Source organism: Pan paniscus, chromosome 11, assembly GCF_029289425.2.
Source record: "Pan paniscus chromosome 11, NHGRI_mPanPan1-v2.0_pri, whole genome shotgun sequence".
NCBI lineage: Eukaryota > Metazoa > Chordata > Mammalia > Primates > Hominidae > Pan > Pan paniscus.
The window spans coordinates 32643084-32665541 of record NC_073260.2 but is presented as its reverse complement, the minus strand read 5'-3'; the positions used below and the strand labels follow the sequence as shown (position 1 = coordinate 32665541).

The 22458-nt window shown below is 39.2% G+C and overlaps 1 protein-coding gene across 1 annotated transcript in view; it reads left to right on the top strand.

The window, feature by feature from the left end:
- LOC134728526 (uncharacterized) overlaps nucleotides 1-18983 on the top strand; it is a 59511-nt gene extending 40528 nt beyond the window's left edge. The window contains exon 3 of the mRNA XM_063593938.1: nucleotides 17933-18983. Within this exon, the coding sequence (XP_063450008.1) occupies nucleotide 17933 (1 nt within the window). The 3' untranslated portion in view covers nucleotides 17934-18983. The remainder of the gene's footprint in view (nucleotides 1-17932) is intronic.
- The last annotated feature ends 3475 nt before the right edge of the window (nucleotides 18984-22458 follow it).

Here is a 22458-nt window from a genome sequence, read left to right as displayed (position 1 = left end):
TGTTATTCAGCAATGGGAAGGGATAAGTTCTGAAATATGCTACAATGTGGCTGAATCTCAAAAACACTCTGCTAAGTAAAAGAAATCAGTCACAAAAGACCATGTATTGTATAATATAACTTATATATAATGTCCAGTATAGGCAATTCCACAGCAACAGAAAGTGTTTTAGCAATTGTTGGGGGATGGCAGAGTGGAGGGAAATGGCAGTGACTGCTAATGAATATGGGGTTTCTTTTTGAGGTGATGAAAGTGTCCTAAATTTAGATTATGTTGATGGTTGCACAACTCTGTGCCATTGAACTGGACACTTTCTATGACTAACTTTATGGTATGTAAATTACATCTTAATAGAGCTGTTTAAAAAAAAAGAAAAAATAGGAAGATATATCTGCTACTTCTAAGATCAAACCACTCTATACAATCACACCAAACATTGTCCATCTAACTATGAAAAATCAAGTCCTGGGAGCCATCAGATGTTTAAGACTAAACTATCTTCCATGATGATTGGCCCATTGCCTCTGACCAAAAAAAAAAGTCTATTTTTCGAGAAACAAGGGAATGAGATAAAGGGACCATTTCATAATAAAGATATTTCACACTAAAGTAAACTTGAAAACAGAGAACATTTATGCAAAAAAAAATCCATTTACTATGTCAGTAATTTTCAGCATTTCCCCTGCTGTTGTTGTAGATAATTGAGTAAAAGCTTTTCCTTCTCTACATAAAGCATCAGTTTCCAACTGATTCTCTTAGAAATTTAGTTTTGAGATCTCACTTCAAGATCATGACTGTAGAGTTTATGGGAAATGCATATGTGTTTGAGTAAATAGAACTATTTCCTTTTCTTGAGGCAAATACTTGCAACAACTGGAAAAAAACAGAAGAGGGAAAGAAAGAAGTAAAATCTCCCACCAAGTTTATCAACCCAGAGCCACAGCTACTGTTTTGTAATCTCCAGGCGACTATATATCTAGGCTATGAATCCACATCTTTTTCACCCAACTCACTATTCAAGATTTATGTGATTCAGGGTATTAAATGCTAATATATTTCTGTTGCTCAAATTTTTAATGTACGCATTAGTTCTGAAGTCCATAAGCTGGTTAATATTCACATTCTGGCTAACGCGTAGTGTTGAATTTGTACCTTCTAAGAATTTTTTTAGACTACAAGTTGGGGATATGATACCCACAGGCAAGCAAAATGTAATGGGGAGCTTAGTAACTTATAAGAAATCTTATCACTCTAACAATAACAAACACAAATAATAGGATAATTAACATATTTTTTACAGTTCATACAACACAGTCATATATAATACTTTGATTTTCATGAAATAGGTAGATCAGGTATTACTATCATCTCCATTTTTAGCTGGATAAACTAAGGTTGGTCAAAACCATTAAATGACTTGGGAACATATCCTTGCTCACTGTTTCCAGAGCCCTCTGTCTGTAACACTCACTTGTGTCTGATTACTTGACGCGTGTCTTCCTCTCTAAGTTTCATGGAAACAAGGTCCTAGCACAGCATCTGATGTGCAGTATGTGCTCCATAACCATTTGTTGAATTGAATTGATCAAGTTCCCACAACTAGTGAGGCATGGAGACATGATGTCAGATGTCCACGTCACTTGTTCTTTTAAAGCCTTAGCTGTGTTTTATTTACCTATTGTTACTGTTGGCTCATAAAAATTAGAAGAAGAAGATGCCAAGTGAGACAGGTAGACTGGGAATGTTTATTTCTATACCATAAAATATTTATTTTCATACCTAAAACCACCTGTGTGAAACAGCACTTTGGCATATGGCTTAGTGATCATATGGCTTTATGGCCAGATAGCTCAGTGGTTGCATAGCCCAGTGGTCATAAGCCTCAGTGGTCATATGTCTCCATGGTCATGTAACTCAGTAGTGAGCTCAGTGATCATATAGCTCAGTAGCTATAGAGGTCTATGAACAGATAGCTCAGTTGTGATATATATAGGCCAGTGGTCACATAGCTCCTTGGTCATATAACTCAGAAGTCATATATCTCAATGACCTTAATGGTTATATAGCTTAATTGTTCAGAGTTAGAGGGCATATAATCAGGTCTTTTCCCCAAACTTCACTCTATCCTCTCCCAGATGTCAGTTTTTTAGCACACCACTAAACCTTCCTAAGCTGCAGTTTCCTCATCTGCAAAATGGAGGTAAAAATTAAAATCTCCCCGGATTATCTTCATGGCAAAATGAAATCGGATCTGTAAACCATGCAGCACAATGTCTGGCACTTAAAAAGCATTGATTGTGCATCATTATCATCATCGTTATTATTACTCTTATTATTATTGTGTCCCTAAAGAGAAAGAAGAAAGTCTTTTGGGTTGAACACAGAATTGTCAACAGCAGAAAAGGCAATTTACTGATAACTGATACTTGATTTGGAGATAGGAAAGCTTTTACTCAATTTTCTGCAAGAATAGATGAGTAAATGTTAACTCTGTCATGTCTTCCATGTCACACTGCAACCCCCAGAGGCAAGAACAACATCTCCAGCTTCCTGGGGAGAAGTTCATTGACTTGCCAGTTGAAGAACCCAAAGCCTCCTAGATTATTCGCCTCTCATTCTCTTTCACCAGCCCTGAGTCATTTAATCTCCTCATTCCACCTTCATTGCTATGTGCAGTATTTTTTGTAGGCAACTACCACCCCACTTGATCATTTTAAAGAAGGGAATTTCTAAATCCCTTTGCAGCTTAGAGAAGCATGTTCTTTCATTTGTACACACACACACACACACACACACACACACACTTCCCTTTACTGCTAGGTATTATAATTTCCAATTTCAAATGCTTCTTATGAACACAAGAATTCCCAGCTATTGTGGGATGAAGAACTATGTCTTCCTCTCTGAGTCCCTTCGTCAGAGCCTCCCTGCCCTCCTGTCAGCCTGAGCCAGCCAGCAGCTCAGAATATGGTTGAAATAAATTTATACAGACATTGACACTTCATTATTATCTTGTGGGTATTAGTAAAAAAGAGTATCAAGAGTAAGAAACTTAGGTATAATCCTGATTTCATCACAGTTTAGGTGACTGAGTTGTCAGCAAGTTATTCCATGTCCCCATAACTTGATTTACACGTTTGTTAAATGAAAATATAATACCTAGTTCATTGACCTGTGGTAAGATTACAGAAATAAAAATACTTGGTAAAATATAAGACATTCCTCAAAAATATTTTGTTAGACATGATAGTACAGAGAAAGAAAGGTAATGCAAAATTAATATGAATTTAGGACCCATTGAGTGATGGGTACTCTAACTGCTAAAATGTTACTTTTTTGATGTTTGTATCAAGAAATTATCTTGTATCTACATTTATTTTTGTTCAAGAATTCTTTCTCTCTTCCTCTGGTGTAGAAGATGATGGCCAATGCTCTGTCTATATTCCCCTTCTCTCCTTACATCCTTTCTCCTGTCAAGCTCAGCTCTTTGCATTATTACTACTGTCAGCTTCAGACAAATATCTCACAAATTTACCCTGAAGCCTAGGGAGTCAGGAGACCACCAAGGAGCAGCACCAAGCAGAAGATTATCACATCATGGAGAGGCCCCAAGTGGTACCACTTCACCTAGATGGTGAGCTCCCTGGAGGTCAGTGCCATGAAGGACTCATGGGGAGATTTGGACCATTAAGAATGGGTAGAATTTAAATGGGTAAATATTAAAAAAGAGAAGGCTATCCAGAATATGGAAAGGTGTGATCCAGCATTGTAGGAATGTATAACAAGGGCATCTGGAGCATATGCATGAAGACTTTGGTTCATTTATTCATTCAACCATTTATCAAGTGCTGTATTACTTTTCTATGGTTGCATACCAATTTACCACAAAGGTAGTAGCTTGAAAAAACACATACATATAATCTCACACTTTCCATGAGTTAGGAGTCGAGTCATGGCTTAGCTTGCTTCTCTGCTTGGGGTTTCATGAGGATGCTACTGGGCTACATTCCTATTTGGAGTCTCAATTGGAGGAGAACCCACTTCCAAGCTCATTCAGATTACTGGAAGAATTCATTACTTGCAGCTTTGTGACCGAAGTCCCATTTTCTTGCTGGCTGCCAGCTGGAGACCCCTATCAGGTCCCAGAGGCCACTGTCATATTCCTGCCACATGGCCGTCTTCAACAGGCCCTCTCACAACATGAAGGCTTCTTTTTTCAAGGCCATCAGGAAAATCTCTCTCCCTCCAGGAGGACTCAGTCCCTCTTTTAAGGGTTTTAATCTGATTGGGTTAGCCCCACCCTGGATAAGTTTCTCAAAGCCAAGTAATTAGGGAATTTAACTACATCTGCAAAAATCTCTTCACCTTTACCAAATAATGTAACCTACTCCCAAGATTGGCATCCATCATATTAACAGATCCTTCCCACACTCGAAGGCAGGAAATTATATAGAGTATGTACACTATGGAGTGGGATTCTTGAGGGTCTCCTTATAATTCTGCCTACCACAAGCATCTATTATCTGCCAAGCAAATAATTGACAGAAATAATTTGAACAATAATCTGACGTGTTGTCTTCAAAAAGTTATAAATTGGATGATAAGCACAACAAGATTATAGGGCTAGATGAATAGGATTAAATGGGGGAAAAATACATGTAAAGTGTTTATCTCAGTGCCTGAAAAATGAAAATTAGTGTTCCAAAAAGTTAGTTCTTATTATTAAATAATTAAAATACAGTCTACTAAGAGGTGTATTAAAGTTCTAGGCAAGACATATATTGAATGGGGGGAATGCTCAGTTGTTTGGGAGATTAGAAAAGCCTTAAAAAATAGAAGCTACTGGATCTCAGTCTTCTCACATATTTTACCAGATTGGCCTTATTAGCTCATTTTTTAAAATGTTTGGAAACCGAGACTCAGTTAAGGAACTTACCCAAGGTCACTCAACTAGTAAAAGATGAAGGGATGAAACGCACGTTTCACACCGGCATCTTTTGGTGTGGGAACGCTTGTCCCTCATGGTATGTGTGTGTGTCTACAGCAACAAGGAGTCCATGTTAGCCATAGGGAGACATGTGTGGGGGTAAATACCCATTTATCTGCCCTATCCATCGATGCTGAGTAAGAATGGAGCCCAGCATTATCAACCATCCTGATTATTCAAAAGAAACTTGAGAAACAAATTTTGTTTCTCAAAGTTTGTTGGTGGGTGGATCACTTGATGTCAGGAGTTCGAGATCAGCCTGACCAACATGGAGAAACCCTGTCTCTACCAAACAAGCTTATGTAGATAGCATGGGTTTATGTCACTAAAAATCAGGAAAGGGGATTTAAAATTAGATAAAACAAAACAAAAAAGTAGGTACATTTGGTAAGAGAATTGCCTAATACCTAATCAGAATATTATATTAGGAAAATTGTCCTGGTCCTGGTGGGCAAGATGCATTACAAGGGAGCAAGGAAGTACCTAGGTGGAGAGTTGATCCAAGGAAGCTGCATTTGTACTTCAGATGTGCAGCTGGATCAGTGGAGAACATTGGCAGAAGTGCTGGAAATGGGAATGAACAAGTAAGTAGGAGTTGGATAAAAGGCCTGGCAGTGTTGAACCCCTCCTCAGAACTCCCCCACCCTTTCCCCGAAAACCCTCTTCCATCTTCCCTCCCCTACTCACGTGCCATGCCTCAGTCAACCTGCACCTCCCAAGTGTTGGCAATGCACTCCAGGCTAACCTTTTCAATGCCTGTTTGCTTGGTGTTTTCATCCCTGGGAATAGCCTTCCTCTTATTCTCCTCTGACAAAATCCTAATCTTCTGTCAATGCTCATATTAAGTATCACCTATTTCAAAGAATGGTCTATAATCTTTCCTGGCTTCCCAAATTGGTGTGATCTCTAGTTTCTCCAAACACTCAGATTGTACCTAAAAATTCACACCATACCACTTAGCATTTTGATACATGCTTTTATGGGGTTCTCTAATTGATTTTAACTCAGTACAAGGAAGGCCTTTCCAACAATTAGAGCTCTCTGACTGCCTATGAGGGAGGAGCTGCCTGTGAAGACAGTGAACTGATCCTCACTAAGTTTGCAGGCAGTTTCAGTCATTGTCAGGAAATTGAAATGAATCCCCAAACCTCTGTAAAGATTTTAACATCTAATAGGAATGTGGGTCTGGAAAAATCTCTGAAGTCCTGTATCACTCAGAAATTCTGGATTATATATAGCAAGGTAGCATTTATTCTATAAACATCTTCTGCACCTACTTTGGGCTCCAATCAGAAACACAAACTCGACCAGGCGTAGTGGCTGGGATTACCCCTGTAATCCCAGCACTCTTGGCAGCCCAGGTGGGCTGATCACTTGAGGTCAGGAGTTCGAGATCAGCCTGACCAACATGGTGAAACCCCGTCTCTACCAAAAATTAGCCCAAGTGTGGTGGTGAGTGCATGTAATATTAGCTACTTGGGAGGCTGAGGCAGGAGAATCACTTGAACTTGGAAAGGGGAGGTTGCAGTGAGCTGAGATCATGTCACTGCACTCCAGCTTGGATGACAGACTGAGACTCTGAAAAAAAGAAAGAAAGAAAGACAGAGAGAGAGAGACAGACAGACAGAAAGAAAGAAAGAAAGAAAGAAAGAAAGAAAGAAAGAAAGAAAGACGAAAGAAAGAAAAGAGAAGAGAAGAGAAAAGAAAATAAAAGAAAAAAGGAAAAGAAAGGAAAGGAAAGGAAAGGAACACAAGCTCAATTGCTTACAGGTGACATGTGAGGAAGGTGACTTTCATCAGGAAGGGGGATGCATATTGGGTATCACTGGGAAGTGGTGGAGAGAGGGACATGCTGGAGCAGACATGCTTTGTCTAAAGCGAATACCCATTTATCTGCCCCATCCATTGTTGCTGAGTAAGAATGGAGCCCAGCATTATCAACCATTCTGATTATTCAATGTAAACTTGAAAAACAAATTTTGTATAAAATATCTTGAATTTTTAAGTTGAAAAATAATTCTGTTTACAAAAACAGAAAACAAATTAAACAAAACAAAACAAAACATGCAGGCCCAAGAAAACGCATCCAAGGTTTAGAGTCAACCCTCAGGCACCATCTTGAGCCTTGACACTAAATACTGTACAGGATGCTTGGGGTAAGAAAGATAAAGCTGACCTTGAGAAACCCTACACTCTTATGGGGAGACAGGCATTTGAACACATAATTCCATTATAAAGTACATTTAGCATATTTCAGGGTTGTCTTCAACAGTAAATGAGGCTATTTCATGGCAAAACAAAGAAAGACAGAAAGACTAGTGTGAAATCAATGTAAAAATATACACTCAATGTGTGTGGGAGTACAAAGGAAGAGATGGAAAACCTAGTAAGGAGTTCAGGACAGTAATAAAGCATGAAAATAACAAGTCAAACTGATATTCGAAGAATAGAAAAGAAAGGTAGTGACTTTCCAGAAAAGGTGAACACAGACCTAAGTCTATATTCAAAAATATATTGAATTGCTCCCTAGGGCAACTAGATAGAGGAGTAGTTTTTGTTTGAGGAGAATTATGATTCATTCAGTTTGGAACAAGTTCCACTGGATATGGCTATAAAACATCCAGAAAGCAATGTGTAATTGACCAATTTCATCATGGAGTTGGAAGATTGGAGGAAAAATGATTACAAGAGATGAAGATTTGGGGGTCATCTACAGAGGTATAAGGTTTCAAGTTATGGATGTGAATGAACTCAACAAATGGGAGAGTACATGGTGAGAATAATAGAGAATGGGGGCTCATATATTAGAAGATAAGGAACAGATAGGGAGTAAGAAAGTCCAACAAAGTTAACTAAAAAGAATATTTTGAAAGCAGGGGAAGACCTGAGTCCTTGAAGCCAAGGTATGTATGTTTGTTGAGAAGTCATTCTCCTTCCATTCCTTTACATGTAGGTCATCCTCAAGGTACAAATACCAGGGGGAAAAAAATGTAATCTCTAAAACCAGCACAACAGGGCTGATTTCCAACCTGGGCAGGAATTCCTACCAGTGAAGTGCTGATAGTAAGTCTTGAAGAGAATGTTGTTGGGTGGTAGACTGAGCCTTTCATTTTGGATTGTCACCAGGAGAATATTCTTTCCATGGCTGAGAGAAAGAAGGCTTCTTTTCATTGGAGAAGAAACAGATTTTTGCTGTGACTCTGCAAAGACAACATAGGTCACGAGGAAGGGATTCATTATTTTCAACTGCAGTCTTTCCATAGTTCTGATATAAATGTTATTCTGCACCCAGAAACAAACTAACTTCAAGGCGGTTGAACACATACATGTTCTTAGGTTGCAATTATTCATCACAGTCAACTTCATTTTTCTTAAGAAAACTAAATAAAGATTGGCTGGGAAAAGAAGGAAAATGAAGCAGGCCAAATGAGGAGTTTAGTGGACTTGAGATGTGAATTTTTAGAAAGTCCCTTCTCCCCCATTAATCCTTCCTTTTTGTCCTTTATCCATTATGTGGGATTAGTTCTTTGTAAATTTGGATTTGTCCTGATGAATTAAATTCTTGGCAACTGCTGTTCCTGCTGACTGGGTGCTTCTTTGTGCTCTTTGTAAGATCTATAACTCATTGCACCTGTTGCATCTGAATAGTCCTCTGCAGCCAGGGTGTGTGTGTGTGTGTGTGTGTGTGTGTGTGTGTGTGTGTGTGTGTGTGTGTGTTCTTTAAGGCATTCTACGATGTTCAGTATAAGAGGAAAAACTCCAGGATGACGGTAAGTGTTGTTAAACAGTGGACTGACTTACAGAGGCAAGTTGTAGAACTCTTTTTCATGGGAGATCTTTTAAGAAAAGCACGAGAGAAAGCTCTAAGAAGCGCAGTGTGCATCGGGACCCATTTTGGGCGGGAGGCTAGAAAGATGAGTTCTGAAGACCTTTCCAGCTCTTGGGGGCTGCTATATGTTTTCATCAGGGATCAAGAAAGGAATTTAGTGATCCTCCAGTCATTTGAACACATAATTCTATTAGAATGTATATTTAACATAGTTCAGAGTTGTCTTCTAATGGGTTAATTCTAGGTCCAAAAGATTTAATAGTAAGTTACCCAAAGTAATACAGTTAGTTAGTTCAAGATGGGGAACTAGAATCCACAATTTCTTATGTCACCCATCCCCAAACACACACAGTTTCACATTATATCCCTTTTTGTTCTTTCAGATACGTATTAACCAGCTGGTTTGCCAGGCCTTTTTAGGGAGCTCTATATTTTCATCAAGTTTCACATATCTAAGAAATAACATCAGAATTTATGTCAGGAGGATGTTGTATTTTTTCAATGAAATAGATTTTTTAATGGAAAAAAGAGAAAGTGGCCTAGTATATATCTTAGCAGCTGAATAAACAGGTCTACAGAACAAGCATTTTTGGCTTTATATGTTATATATTATTTATAATACAATCATTCAATTTATTAAAGATTGGGCCATTAGTTTCATAATATAATACATTCACTCATCTTATTTCCCATCCAGAGCTCTTTCTGAGTTGGAAGTTGGCCAAATGGAGTATAGGCATCTCTCCCAGAGGTTCTATTAGGTTTCCTTCTTTCTTGTTTTCCCCATTGCTACCCACCACCACCACCACCAGAGATGACCCTTTTCCCAAGCATCCTTGAATCCACCTACAAGGCATTCAGCTATTAACTGGGACTTCAAAAAAGTGGAACAAGTTTAGCCCTGAGGGTGAGAATACACACACACACACACACACACACACACACACACACACACACACACACATATATGTATATAAATTGACATAGGGATTGGTCCATTTATATATTATAATTATACATAATATATGTCATTGGAAATAATATCTATTATATATGGCTGCAAATAGACATATATATTACTCCATTTATAGATATATAAGTCCATTTGCAGCAACATATAATATATATTATATATGTCATTGAAAACAATTTTATATGTGTGTGTATATATATGTGTGTGTGTGTGTATATATATATATATATATATATATACACACACATATATATAAATATGTCATTGGAAACATCAACATAGAGCTGGACATTGAAATCCCCAGAAATTTGTCAGTTAAGAGGCTTAGATATGTAAATACTTCATGATCCCAATCAGTCTTCCATGACTTGCTCTGTTTGAGCGGCTATAAAAAGAAAATCTTGGACTGGGTAATTAATAAACAGCATACATGTATTGCTTACAGTTCTGGAAACTGGGATGTCTAAGATCAAAGTGCCCACAGATTCAGTGCCTGGTGAGGGCTTGCTCTCTCTCTTCTTCAAAGATGGTGCCTTCTAGCTGTGTCCTCGCATAGTAGAAAGGGAGAACAAGCTTCCTCAGTCCTCTTTCATAAGGGTACTAATCCCAATCATGAAGGCTCTGCCTTTGTGACCTAATTACTTCCCAGAAGGCCCTGGCTCTTAACACTATCGCATTGGAGATTAGGTATCAACAACTGAATTTTGGAGGGACACAAACATTCAGACCAAAGCGCTTGCTAAGGGATTATTTTCATCTGGGATGATTCCGACATGGCAATTGGAACACATTAATCTGAAAAGCCATTTCCCATGAACTATCACACCACTGCAGAAACAGAAAAGCATCTTGAGAGATTGAGAACACAGACAAAAAGCTTTGATATGCGAAGAAAAGTAAGAAGGGTTGAGCATCATCTGAAGCTAGAACAACTCTGAGATGTGCAAATAGACAAAGAACAAGAGAAAGGATTTACCAAAGACAGACTTTAGCCACTTCACCACTAGGTACAGAGCTGTCTCTCTCTAGATGCTACTGGCATGTGTCATTAGAGTGGTTCAGCATGAATGTGTTCATCCATAGTAACCTGGGGGGAATGGGGTCAATCTCCCATTCCAGGATACTGTTTCAATTTTTGTTTTTTGGTTGATAACCTTTTTTTTTTTTTTTTTTTTTTTGGAAACTGGGAAAATGTAGACGTTTGCTCTGCTAAAAGTGGAAATTTAACATAAACTTAACTTCTGACTTCAAAGATTGCTGTATGCCAAGTCTCATTGTATCTCCATTGTTAACTGTAATCCAGGAGGAGAAAGTCATTAAACATTTTATGGTTTCCAATTGCCGTCAAGATACTAACAACTGACATTGATTGAGGACTTACTATGTAACAGGCTCTTTTATTGACACTACATATACTACACACACACATAAAGGGGCATATATATATATATATACACACACATATATACACAAATACTGTACACTATATACTTAAACACACTATGTATACTAATGTATGATACCACTATATACTACTATTACATATAAATATATAAATACATATAATCAACCCCAGAGGGTAGGAACACTTTACAAATAAAGAAACCAAGATACATATAGTTTACATTAATCTACATAACTAGTGAGTGATGACGCTGGAGTTAAAACTAGGCAGTCTAATCCTGGAGCCCATATGGGTTCGTGGCACATTTGTGGCATCCACACTGTGCTGAGCATTGTGCCACATGTGAAGGTTCAGAGATGAATAAGGCATGCCACTATTCCTAAGTTCACAGTTGATGGAGGAGATAGGCACATTATTACAGTAAGGTGCAACAGTGCTGGCTGAGCTGGGTCTTGATGATTAGGATTATACATCTTGGAACACATCAGAACAAAGTATTCCACCCCCAGGTGCAGTATGTACAAAGGTAAGAAACAGCTGTAACAGTCATGGAGTTTTAATCGGGATGAGCCCCTGCAGAGAATCTGCAGAATCTTGGGGAAGAGAGAGCAACATGAAGCCAGAAGAATTGACAGAGACAATGCAGTGAAGAGCCTTGAATGCTAGTTTGTACTTTTATCCTATGAGAAATGCAGAGTTGGTGAAGGTTTGTAAGCTGGAGATGGAGATGATGGGATGTGTTGCAGAAGTATCACTGTGATAATCTTGCAGAGGCTGGACTGCAGAAGGAGAGAATGTAGGATTGGGGACCAATTAGGACACTCTTACAAGAGCTCATGCCAGATAGACTCTGCTAGAAAATGCAAAGCTTCCCATTTTCTTAAATGATCACCTTACAACTTTCAATGATCTCCACTGCCCTTGGGATAAAATGCAAATCCTGTGATCTTGAATGACTGGACAAATATATTAAAGTCATTAAGTCTCACCATTCCCACTTCCTACCCTGCATTTCAACCACACAGAGGGACGCAATTGCAATTTGTTGGATTTGCCAATCTTATTTCCTTCCCTACTTTGTGTGTTTCCTCAATTGATTTCAGGGCATCCTGAGAGAGGGAGACCTTTATGCCCATTGTACAGATGAGGAAAATGTAGTGCAGAGAGTACAGTAACTTAGCCCAAGTCATATCACTTAGTAGAGGTGGTGGAGATAAGATGGGAATTCAGGAGCTCTGAACCATTCAAGAGTATTGCAATGGAAGTCACAAAAATCTGTTTAAGTCCCATTGGCACCACTTCACTTCTTTTAGAAAATGACTTCACTTCCCTGCACCTCAGACTCCTCATCTGTATAATAGGTCTGTTAAGTCCTACATCCCAGGTTGTTAGAAAGATACCATGGGATGTCAAATATAAAAGCATCCTGTACTCTTTACTGTAAAGAAATATTGCTCAACTCACTCTGCCTTCAACCTATTCATCTAAATAAAAAATAAGTGTAGATGGATAGTTAAAAATAACTAATCCTAATCTTTTTAGCTAAAAATGTCAACCTTCCATAACACAACAATGTAATTTTTAAAAATTCAATGGAACCATTTCTCATCTGTCTTCTAAACCCATTTCCACCCCTCTTCTGGGCAAATATAAAATATTAGCAAATGACAAGACATGGACTTAAAAGACTTCATTGTCAATTAAGTCACCTGAGAGTTACAATTAAGCTCTATTAAAATGCTGGTGAAAACTTCCTAGCTTTCATTTCTCCTCTGAACATAGACTGACTGAAGAACATCAAGTCCCCCTAAGAATTACTATCTTAAACACAAAAGTTCAAAACACAGGAGGTCAGATCTAACACATACATAAGTCAGAAGATTATGTCTAAAGCCATGAGGGATTAAATATGGGGATTAAATACGTGGGTCCATGTTTGGTGGTAATGGTGGAGGGGAGTTGATTTCAGGACTTAACTTCGGCAAGGAGTTGTCCTTGATAAAGAACCAGCTCTCTTATGCTGACTGCCTAGAAAACATTACGCCATACCCAACACTTTAGCGTTCATCAGGTTCACTTAAAAAAATTATTGCATTCTAGCTGGGCTCCCTGGTTCTGCATTTGGAAATTATCACATCTTCATTATCCAAATAAACACCTGCCACTACTCACCCTAGAGTATGGGATGTAAAGTTGCCCACATGAGAAGCAGCTCCCACTTCTATTCCATACCTGCAATTCAACATGTCTTCTCTTAGGATTTTTATTTGGGGCTATATTTAAATCACTCATGTTTTCTCTATCCATGCACATTTCTCTGTCCTACATAAGCTGTAATTTAATTCAGACCATGCCAAATATACCCTCCAGGTCTGGTAAACATCTATCTAGCTATTTGCTTGATGGGGCAACTTACAAGCAATAAATAATTTTATGTGTGTTAATTCAATAATTTATGCATTCATTAACTCATAAAACATTATTGAACACCTATTCTGTGTCAGGCCCTATGCTAGGACTTGCGAGTGAATGTGATAGACATAGTCGCTGCTGTGAAAACGCTCACTCGCAGACTCCTTGGTGATGCAGGCAGGCAAATAAATAACTCGTCTCAATCCAATAGGAGAGCTGTAATGCAAGCGTGTGCAGAACGCTGGAGAAACAGAGCAGAGAGGGTGATGGGTTTTGCCTGGAGAGGCATGATGAAGGGCTTCATAAAGAAGGTGATGGTTCAGCTGTGCTTAAGGGATGAGCAAAAGTTCCAGGGCTGTAGTATGGGAGACAGGCCTTTTAGGAAGAGGGAACACTGTGAAAAAGAGCACAGAGTCCTGAAGTGGCTTCTGTAGGTATGGGTGTCATGCATGGGTAGGCAAAAGCATTAGATTACCAGGCAAAAGCCTGGTAAGGGAGGATGGGCTCAGATCATAAAAGGCCTTGAATGTCTTCCTAAGAAGTTTATTTTTGTCCGGTAAGCAATGGAACCATGGAAATATTTCCTTGAAAAATGATTCTGTCTGCAGGGTTGAAAAATGTCTCAGAAGAGAAGCAGTTACTGAAGATAAGACAATCAGCTAGACATTTACAAGGATCCAGAAGCAAGGTGATAAGTCTGAACCAGAGAGATGGAAATGGATTCAAGAGACATTATTGGATAAGAGTTGACAACATTTGTTGACAGAATGGATATATACTTCCGTGCTTTCACCATACATGCTTTGCGTGTACAAAATGTGCATAAGCTCTCTAAATGCATGAGCAAGGACACATAATTCAATGAATAGATCATCAACGATTACAAATAAACAGCATTAAGGTGCTAGGGGAAGAAAAAATCTCTTCTGGATTCTGAGTCAGCAGTGCATGGGCTGGTGTTCTAGCACCGCTGCTTAGTAACTGTGTGGACATCAGACAAGTCCCTTCTCCTCTCTGAGTCTCTCTTGTCTCTCAAATGGAGGGGCTGGCTGAGATGATTTAACTCCAAGGCCCCCTCCAGCTGTCACACTCTGTGAGTCAAACACTTGTGATAAGGGGCCATCAATGCTGGCCTTTCCCAAGCTGAGTCACCTCTGAAGCAGGGATTATTCTGGGGGCTGACCAAGAAATGTGAATCCAGTCACTGCAGTGACATCCCCAGTTTTATTCTCCAGAGTTAGGGTCCAGTAGGTCTGATCTGAGGCTGGGGCAGCTCCTTGATTACTCATTCTTCTCCAAGCTTCTGCACCTCAAGTGCTCACCCAGATGGGGGGCCATAAGACCCTGCCTGGGCTTCTACAGAAGAAAGAGCCCTCTCCCATAGGCATTCAGGTCTCTGGATTTCTCAGAGTCTGTTTTTCCCGCTTGTGTTAATTTTCACAGCCAGTTATCCTATTTACATTTTTCTAAAGCTGTTCACAGGACTTGTCAGTTATCCTATTTACATTGTTTTAAAGCTGTTCACAGGACTTGTCAGTTATCCTATTTACATTGTTCTAAAGCTGTTTACAGGACCTGTCCACAAGAATTCAACGTTCTTAAGTGGCTTTCGCTGACTTCCTCTTCCCCAAGCACAGCTGGGAATCCCCTTCCCTCAGAGAGCAGCAAGCCTTCCTTCTCAGGTCACCAATGCAGGGCTCCATCTCTGCCTATTTCTAGTCACCTAACTCGTAGTGAGCACCCACTGTGTGTCATTGAGCACTTCTGCAAGTCAAGGGTTTCATGCAGCCACTCCACCAGGTGGATGTGACTTCCCCATTTTAACGATGTGGAAAGTGAGGTTTGGTGAAGAAAATGTGCCTTATCAAAGGCTGAGCTTCTAGGATGTGGCAAGCCAGGATTCAAACTGAGGTCTGTCTGAGTTCCAGTCTGCTGCTTTCTCCTTCCTGTGACCAGAGTTAAGCTCTATTAAATGACAGACTGCACAAGTGTGAACTATCTGCAAAGCCTCCAAGCAGATCTGCCGTCCTTTTCTACCCAAGGAAGACATAGTCCAGGTTTACTTTAGGCCAAGATACCAAAAGAGGAAACAGGTCATAATTCCCCTAACCAAGTGCACTCATGTTAGACATCAGATTCTTTCCAATGTTTCCTGATAAATGTGTAATTTACTGCTATCAGTTGGTATTGCATAGCAATTAAAATGAAGAAACCCTGTGAATCAGTTTGCCTGGCCTTGAATTCCCTTTATAATATAGTAGCCAAGTAACCTTGGCCAAATCACTGAGACTCTCTAAGCCTCAGCTTCCCATGTATAAATTGGGATGAGAATAATACTTACCTCATAGTGTTATGAGGAGCAAATAAGATGATGCATGGAAAGCACTTAAAACAGACTCTGGCATATGGTGTGAGCTCGATAAATCCCAGCCATTATTATTATCATAATATCTTTGTGCATAAATCTATCTGCAACTCTGATTGTTTTCTTAGGACAGATTCCAACAAGTAAAATCACTGTATCAAAGGGTGGCTCTTCATACATAGTGCTTAATTATCCTCCAGAAATTTTAGAGCGATTTATATACCCAATAGCAGAGCCTGCAGGAGTAAATGCAACATCCTTCATAGCAATAGACTCAAAAGATATATCAAATGCAGATGACTGTGATACTACAAAAGATGTTTGAATATCCTGCGGTTTTCATGTATATGGGTATAAACTTTCTCTTTTTAATGCCCTTTCAGTCATGGAAAGAACCAAGGCCCTGCTGGTCATCCCAAAGGCCTTTGATTTAAGAGAAAAGAGTTCAATTCCAGGTTCTTATGAGCTGTGAGATTTTACGCTGGTTCATTCCTCTCTTGTTGCTCAAAAAAAAAGTTTTTTTTAAACAGGAATTATATATGGGCAGTATCTTCCTGTCATACTTGTTGTACCTACATATGCAGAGTAAATGTGACTATCCCTGGTGATAATAACTGTCAATATTTTTCTTTTTACATTTTTCTATTAATGCATTGCAATTGTGATTGTTCATATTATTATAGATATTTATTAATATAGCTATTCATATGCTCATGTCCAGTGTAGTTCAACTCCAACTCTACCAAAAGCTTGCTGTGTGACCAAGGGTTAGTGACTTCACCATTTTGGGTCTCTTTTTTTAATAACATTGAGGGGCTTGATCCAGATGATCTCCAGTGTCCATGTTTCTCTCATCTTGCCTTTCCATTTTTCAGGCTTTCTCAACTTCAACACTACTGACATGATCTGATTCGGATAATTCTGTTTTGTGCTGAAGGGAATGGGGTGGGGTGTGGCTGTCCTGAGCATTGCAGGAGTTTTAGCAACATCCCTGGTCTCTACTACCCACAGGCGTCCCACCCAAGTTGTGACAACTGAAAATACCTTCAGACATCACCAAATGTTCCCAGAGGGTCAAAATCATCCCCAGTTAATAATCTGCCATATGCTTAAGGGTGTCAGGCTTTGAGTGTTAAAGATTTGATTTAGAAGGGCTTTAATATATCTTCCAATCACAGAATTCCAAATGACCATGATGCTGTGACTGATTTGAACTTACACTCATGCACATGATACGTATTTGGGAGAAGCCCTTGTCATCTCCAGTGTCTCTTCCACCTCTTGATTTCCACAGGGATAGTCATCTACATCTTTGCTAGAGGTGACAGTTGAAATATCCAAACCATGGGCTTGGGGTCCCTCTGACCTAGTCACCAGTCAGGTGCCTCTGGGGAAATTCTTTAGTTTTTCTAATCTTTTTTTCACTTGTGAAATCTGGATGACACCTCAGAGCCACTCGAGGATGACAAAATGTGACAAGCACAAGTGTACCTAGTACCAAGGATGAGGATGAATCCATTTGAGGGAAGCTGTTGCTTTCATTGTTTCCTATTGAATATGATTACCACTCCATTATTTCCCAGCCATAGCCTCAGGGTTTGGACCAAGTTTTCTTTTGACTTAGGTGTTTCCAGTCAGAGTCAAAGAGAAGCTCCTAAGGAATGGAGAGGACAAATGGTCCTGTTAGCAGTCAGAGGAATGCTGTGGACTAAGAGAGTGACTTTGGTTCCAGCTGAAATGTCAGCAGAGCGCTGGGAGAAAAGAATCTGTTTAGCAGGTGTGTTTGGAATCTGGCAGAGAGAGCTGGGTCAGGTCCAGGACCACTGAGCTGGTCTGAATGCCTTCTATGTTGACTCTCTGGGACTGAGACTCAGGAGTTAAAGGAGAGAACGTCTAAGGTAAACACACAACAGCCAGACAGTGGCTAGAATTTTTCCTCAGGCTTTCTGTGTCTCTTGCAGAACACCAAGAGGCCGGCAACATGAGTGTGGCCCGAGTCTGACGCCTTCGCCCACCCTCTTCCAGATCACCTGATCCGAAAGAAGTTACGAAAATAGCTCAGAATCTGGGCCTGCCTGGAAGAGACATAAAGATTCATTTACATGGGAAGGTGACTGCTCTGAATATCCACAGACGACGAATCTATGCTAATGGTTCAGTCTCCCACAAATCTGGGATTTATATAACTGGCTCCTACCCTCGGTCCTTGCCAGCAGAAATGCTTGAATTATCTTAATTCCAGAATGTAAATTATTCCAATTTTGAGGCCATCATTTTAAAGCTGTCAAAGTCAATATTTTTAACAGCCTAGAAAAAAATTACAACTGGAAAATGTCTAAACAAGTTGTGCTTGAGGTCTTGAGACAACTTCTGGCAAATATCTGTGCTGAGGTGGATAAATACCCTCCACTAATTTCACAATGAAAGAAGAACATAAATTTCTCTCAACACCAATTCGTGTGCCAGAGTAAATATGTTCGTCCACGGGCATTGACCACTTTTAATCTGTTACCTTCCATTTATGGACTAACCATTTGTCTTTATTTATTAATTTTCTTTTTTTTGAGACAAAATCTTGCTCTATCACCCAGGCTGAAGTGTAGTGGCGAGATCTCGGCTCACTACAACCTCCACCTCCCAAGTTCAAGCAATTCTCCTGCCTTACCCTCCCAAGTAGCTGAGATTACAGGCACCTGCCACGATGCCCAGCTACTTTTTGTATTTTTAGTAGAGACGGGGTTTCACCATGTTGGCCAGGCTGGTCTCGAACTCCTAGCCTCAAGTGATCTGCCCTCCTCGGCCTCCCAAGGTCCTGGGATTACAGGCATGAGCCACCATGCCCAGCCCCATTTATCTTTTAATGTGAAGATTTTTAAAATATATGAATTCTTAAAATAATAATATTCAATACTTGGTCATGAAAAAATAGGAAAAAATCCTTCCCTCGCCTCCATTCTTTCTAAATTTTCATTTCATTTCTATTTTAATCCACTTCAACCATTATTCTCTGAGTGTTACTGTGTGCTGGACACAGATCTATGGATGCTGAGATCTGTAAGAACTTCCTCAAGGTGAGAGAGGAGGCTTTCAAAGGAACTACATCACACTTGATCAGGAAGGAAATGGCAGCTCCTTTTTTAATGTACATATCAGTTTCCATGCAGGTGAATCATCCTCTACCTTATTAACTCTTTCATACAGAAACCTGGGATTGAAGGAAGTGAGAATGGAAGGAAAAGACTATACAAAGAAGAATCACATTTATAGTTTGCCTTTGGGGTAGAAGCCATTCTTTTGCACCTGGGGAACTGGCCAGGCTGTAAGAATATGGTGCCAACCAAGTGGCACCTCTGCCCACCATTGCTCTAGATGCCAGACTAAATGGTCCTTGTGAAATATGGCTGGAAAAATCTCTGTTATGGGCCCATCTCCTATTCAGAGGCTGGAAAACACCCCATTCCTGTAGCTCTGAAGCAGGATTAATTGATTGGTCTCATATGAACCTAAAAAGCTGTTAAGAGCAAGGAGGATGAAAAGCAATTCAAATTGCTTTATTACCATTTTCTAGTAAAGTACCAGTTTAGTTCTCAGCCCTACTGTGAAGCAGCGGGTTTCCAGATATTGACTGTGCTGGCATGTGCTCCTAAAAGAGAGGAAACGCCTGGGTCTGAAAAGCAGAAACATCTGCTCAGATCTCTGGCAGGCCTGTTGCTGGAGCTGCTGGGGGTGGTGGTGGTGGGGGGAGGGGGGTGGTGGGTTCCCTCCAGGTGGTGTCACTGCAAGCAGGAGACAGAGGAAGCACTCCCAATGGGGGAGTTCTTGTCTGTGGGTAGAGACTCCTCCTTTTCCTTTTTTTAAAAGACATCATTCACTTAATGTGGGGGAAAAAGATTATAAATAGTTTTATAAGGCAATCTATATACTTTCTGATAGAGGGCAGCAAGGTGACTATAGTAGCTACAATGATGATGATAATAATAATAGCCATCACATACTGCTTGTATATGCCAGGCACAGGGCACTTTACATATCTTAACTCATTTAATTCCAAACAACACTACAAGGTAGGTACCACTATCATCTCCCTTTTATAGATGAGAAAACTGAGGCACAGGAGGGAAATAACTTGCTCAAGTTCACCAGCTAGTAAGTGTAAGAGTCAAGCTTTAAGCCCAACTAGTCTAGCTGTAGGGTACCTAGCTATAGTAATAATCACTGCTGTGTGCTAGGTATCAGATCTAGCATATACCACACACATTACTTTCTTTGATCTTTACAGAAATACTATCAGTCAGATATTACCATTCCCAATTTTCAAATGGGCACACTCCAGTTTAGAGTTGTGAAATAATTTTTTCAAGATCATGAGGATAAGAAATGTCAGAGGCTGGATTAACCCCAGATCAAGCTGTTTTTCCAATGACTGATACCTCTCCATAACCTGGAAGTTTAGAGTTGAGCTACACTTTCTCTATGGGAATCTAGCCCAGAATGCCAATAACAAATCAATCAGTAATAATATTATTAATAATAATTGCCATTTATTGAGCACCTGCGATTCAATAAGGCCTGTCTTAGACATAAATTTCATCATCACAAATCCCTGCAAGTCAGGTTGTTATTATCCTCATAAATCAAAGATGAAAACATGAAAATCCAGTGCATTTCTACACACTAACAATGAACAATGTGAAAAGGAAATTTTAAAAATTCCGTTTACAATAGAATCAAAAAGGATAAAATATTTGGGAATACACTGACACCAAAAGTGCAGGCAATAAAAGAAAAAATAGATAAATTTAACTTCATTAAAATAAAAAACTTTAGTGCATAAAGGATACTATAAAGAGAGTGAAAAGGCAAGTCATAGAATACAAGGAAATACTAATCATAAGGAACTGACATTCACAATACATGAAGAACTCTTAAACTCAACAACAACAAAAAGGCAAACAATCTGATTTTAAAATAGGCAAAGGGCTTGAATCAACATTTCTCCCAAGAAGATATACACATGGCCAATAAGCACATGAAAAAAATGCTCAGTACCATTAGCTATTCAGGAAATGCAAACCAAAACCGAAATGAGATACCTTTTTACACCCATTAGGATGGCTATTACCAAAACAAAACAAAAACAAACTCCCCTCCAAAAAAAAAAAAAAAAAAACAGAAAATGACAACTGTTAAGTGTTAGCGAGGATGTGAAGAAATTAAAACCATTGTGCACTGTTGGTAAGAATGTAAAATGGTGCAGCCACTGTGGAAAACAATATGGCAGTTACTCAAAAGTTAAACATAGAATTACCATATGATCCAAAAATTCTACTTCTAGATATATACCCAAAATAATTGAAAGCAGGAACTCAAACTGCTATTAATATTTGCACACTCATGTGTACAGCAGCATTATTCACAATGACCAAAAGCCAGAAACAACCTAAATGTCCACTGACAGATAAATAAACAAAATGTAGTACACATATAATAGAATATTATTCAGCCTTAAAATGGATTGAAATTCTGGCATATGCTATGACATCAATGAATTTTGAAGATGTTATACTAAGTGAAATAAGCAAAACACCAAAGGACAAACAGTATGATTCCACTTACATGAAGTATCTAGAAAAATCAAATTCACAGAGAAAAAGAGTAGAATGACGGTTGTGTGGGCCTTGTGGAAGGGGACCACGGAAAATTGTTGTTTAATGGGTACAGAGTTTCAGTTTGAGATGACAGAAAAGCTCTGGAGATGGATAATAGTGATGAGTGCATAACAATGTGAATATACCTAGTGCCACTAAACTGTACACTTTAAAGGGGCTGAAATGGTAAGTTTTATGTTATGTATATTTTACCACCAAAAACAAACAAAAAAACAACTAAAACCAAGATGGCAAGACTTGCTCAAGATCACACAGTGAGCATGCTACTGGCACAGCCTACGCTAGAATTCCCAGGTTCCTGAAGCCCAGTTTAGTGCTATTCATATCTGTGCTGTAAACTAAAATAGGGCTTACGGTTACAGAGTATTTGTAAACACAGTTAAATATCAAGTATCTTAAACAAAATGAACCAAACTCATCACAAACTGTTTTCCCCAGACTCTCTGAATAAAACAAGAAACTCACAACAAAAACATATAATTGGTGGGGGTGGTGATGATAGTTGTAATGATAGCAAACCTTCCATGCCTTGAGGCATGGGCCAAAGTGCATTTAACTCAGTGCCCTGAACCCTATACTCTAACTATAAAAATATCCCAAGCCCATTACTAAACACACTTAGGCTTTACTTTTATTTTTACTGTAGTAAAATGGGACTAAGTAAAAACTCAGTCATAAAGCCACTGATCTCCCAATTAATTGTGTTTTTTCTCTTCAGATCCCTTTGTAGTAATGTATTTCTAAAAGAGAGAATTCAAGAAAGTATCTGAAAATATTTACAGTTTCAGGGCTGGAGCTGGATTGGCCTCCTCTTCCTC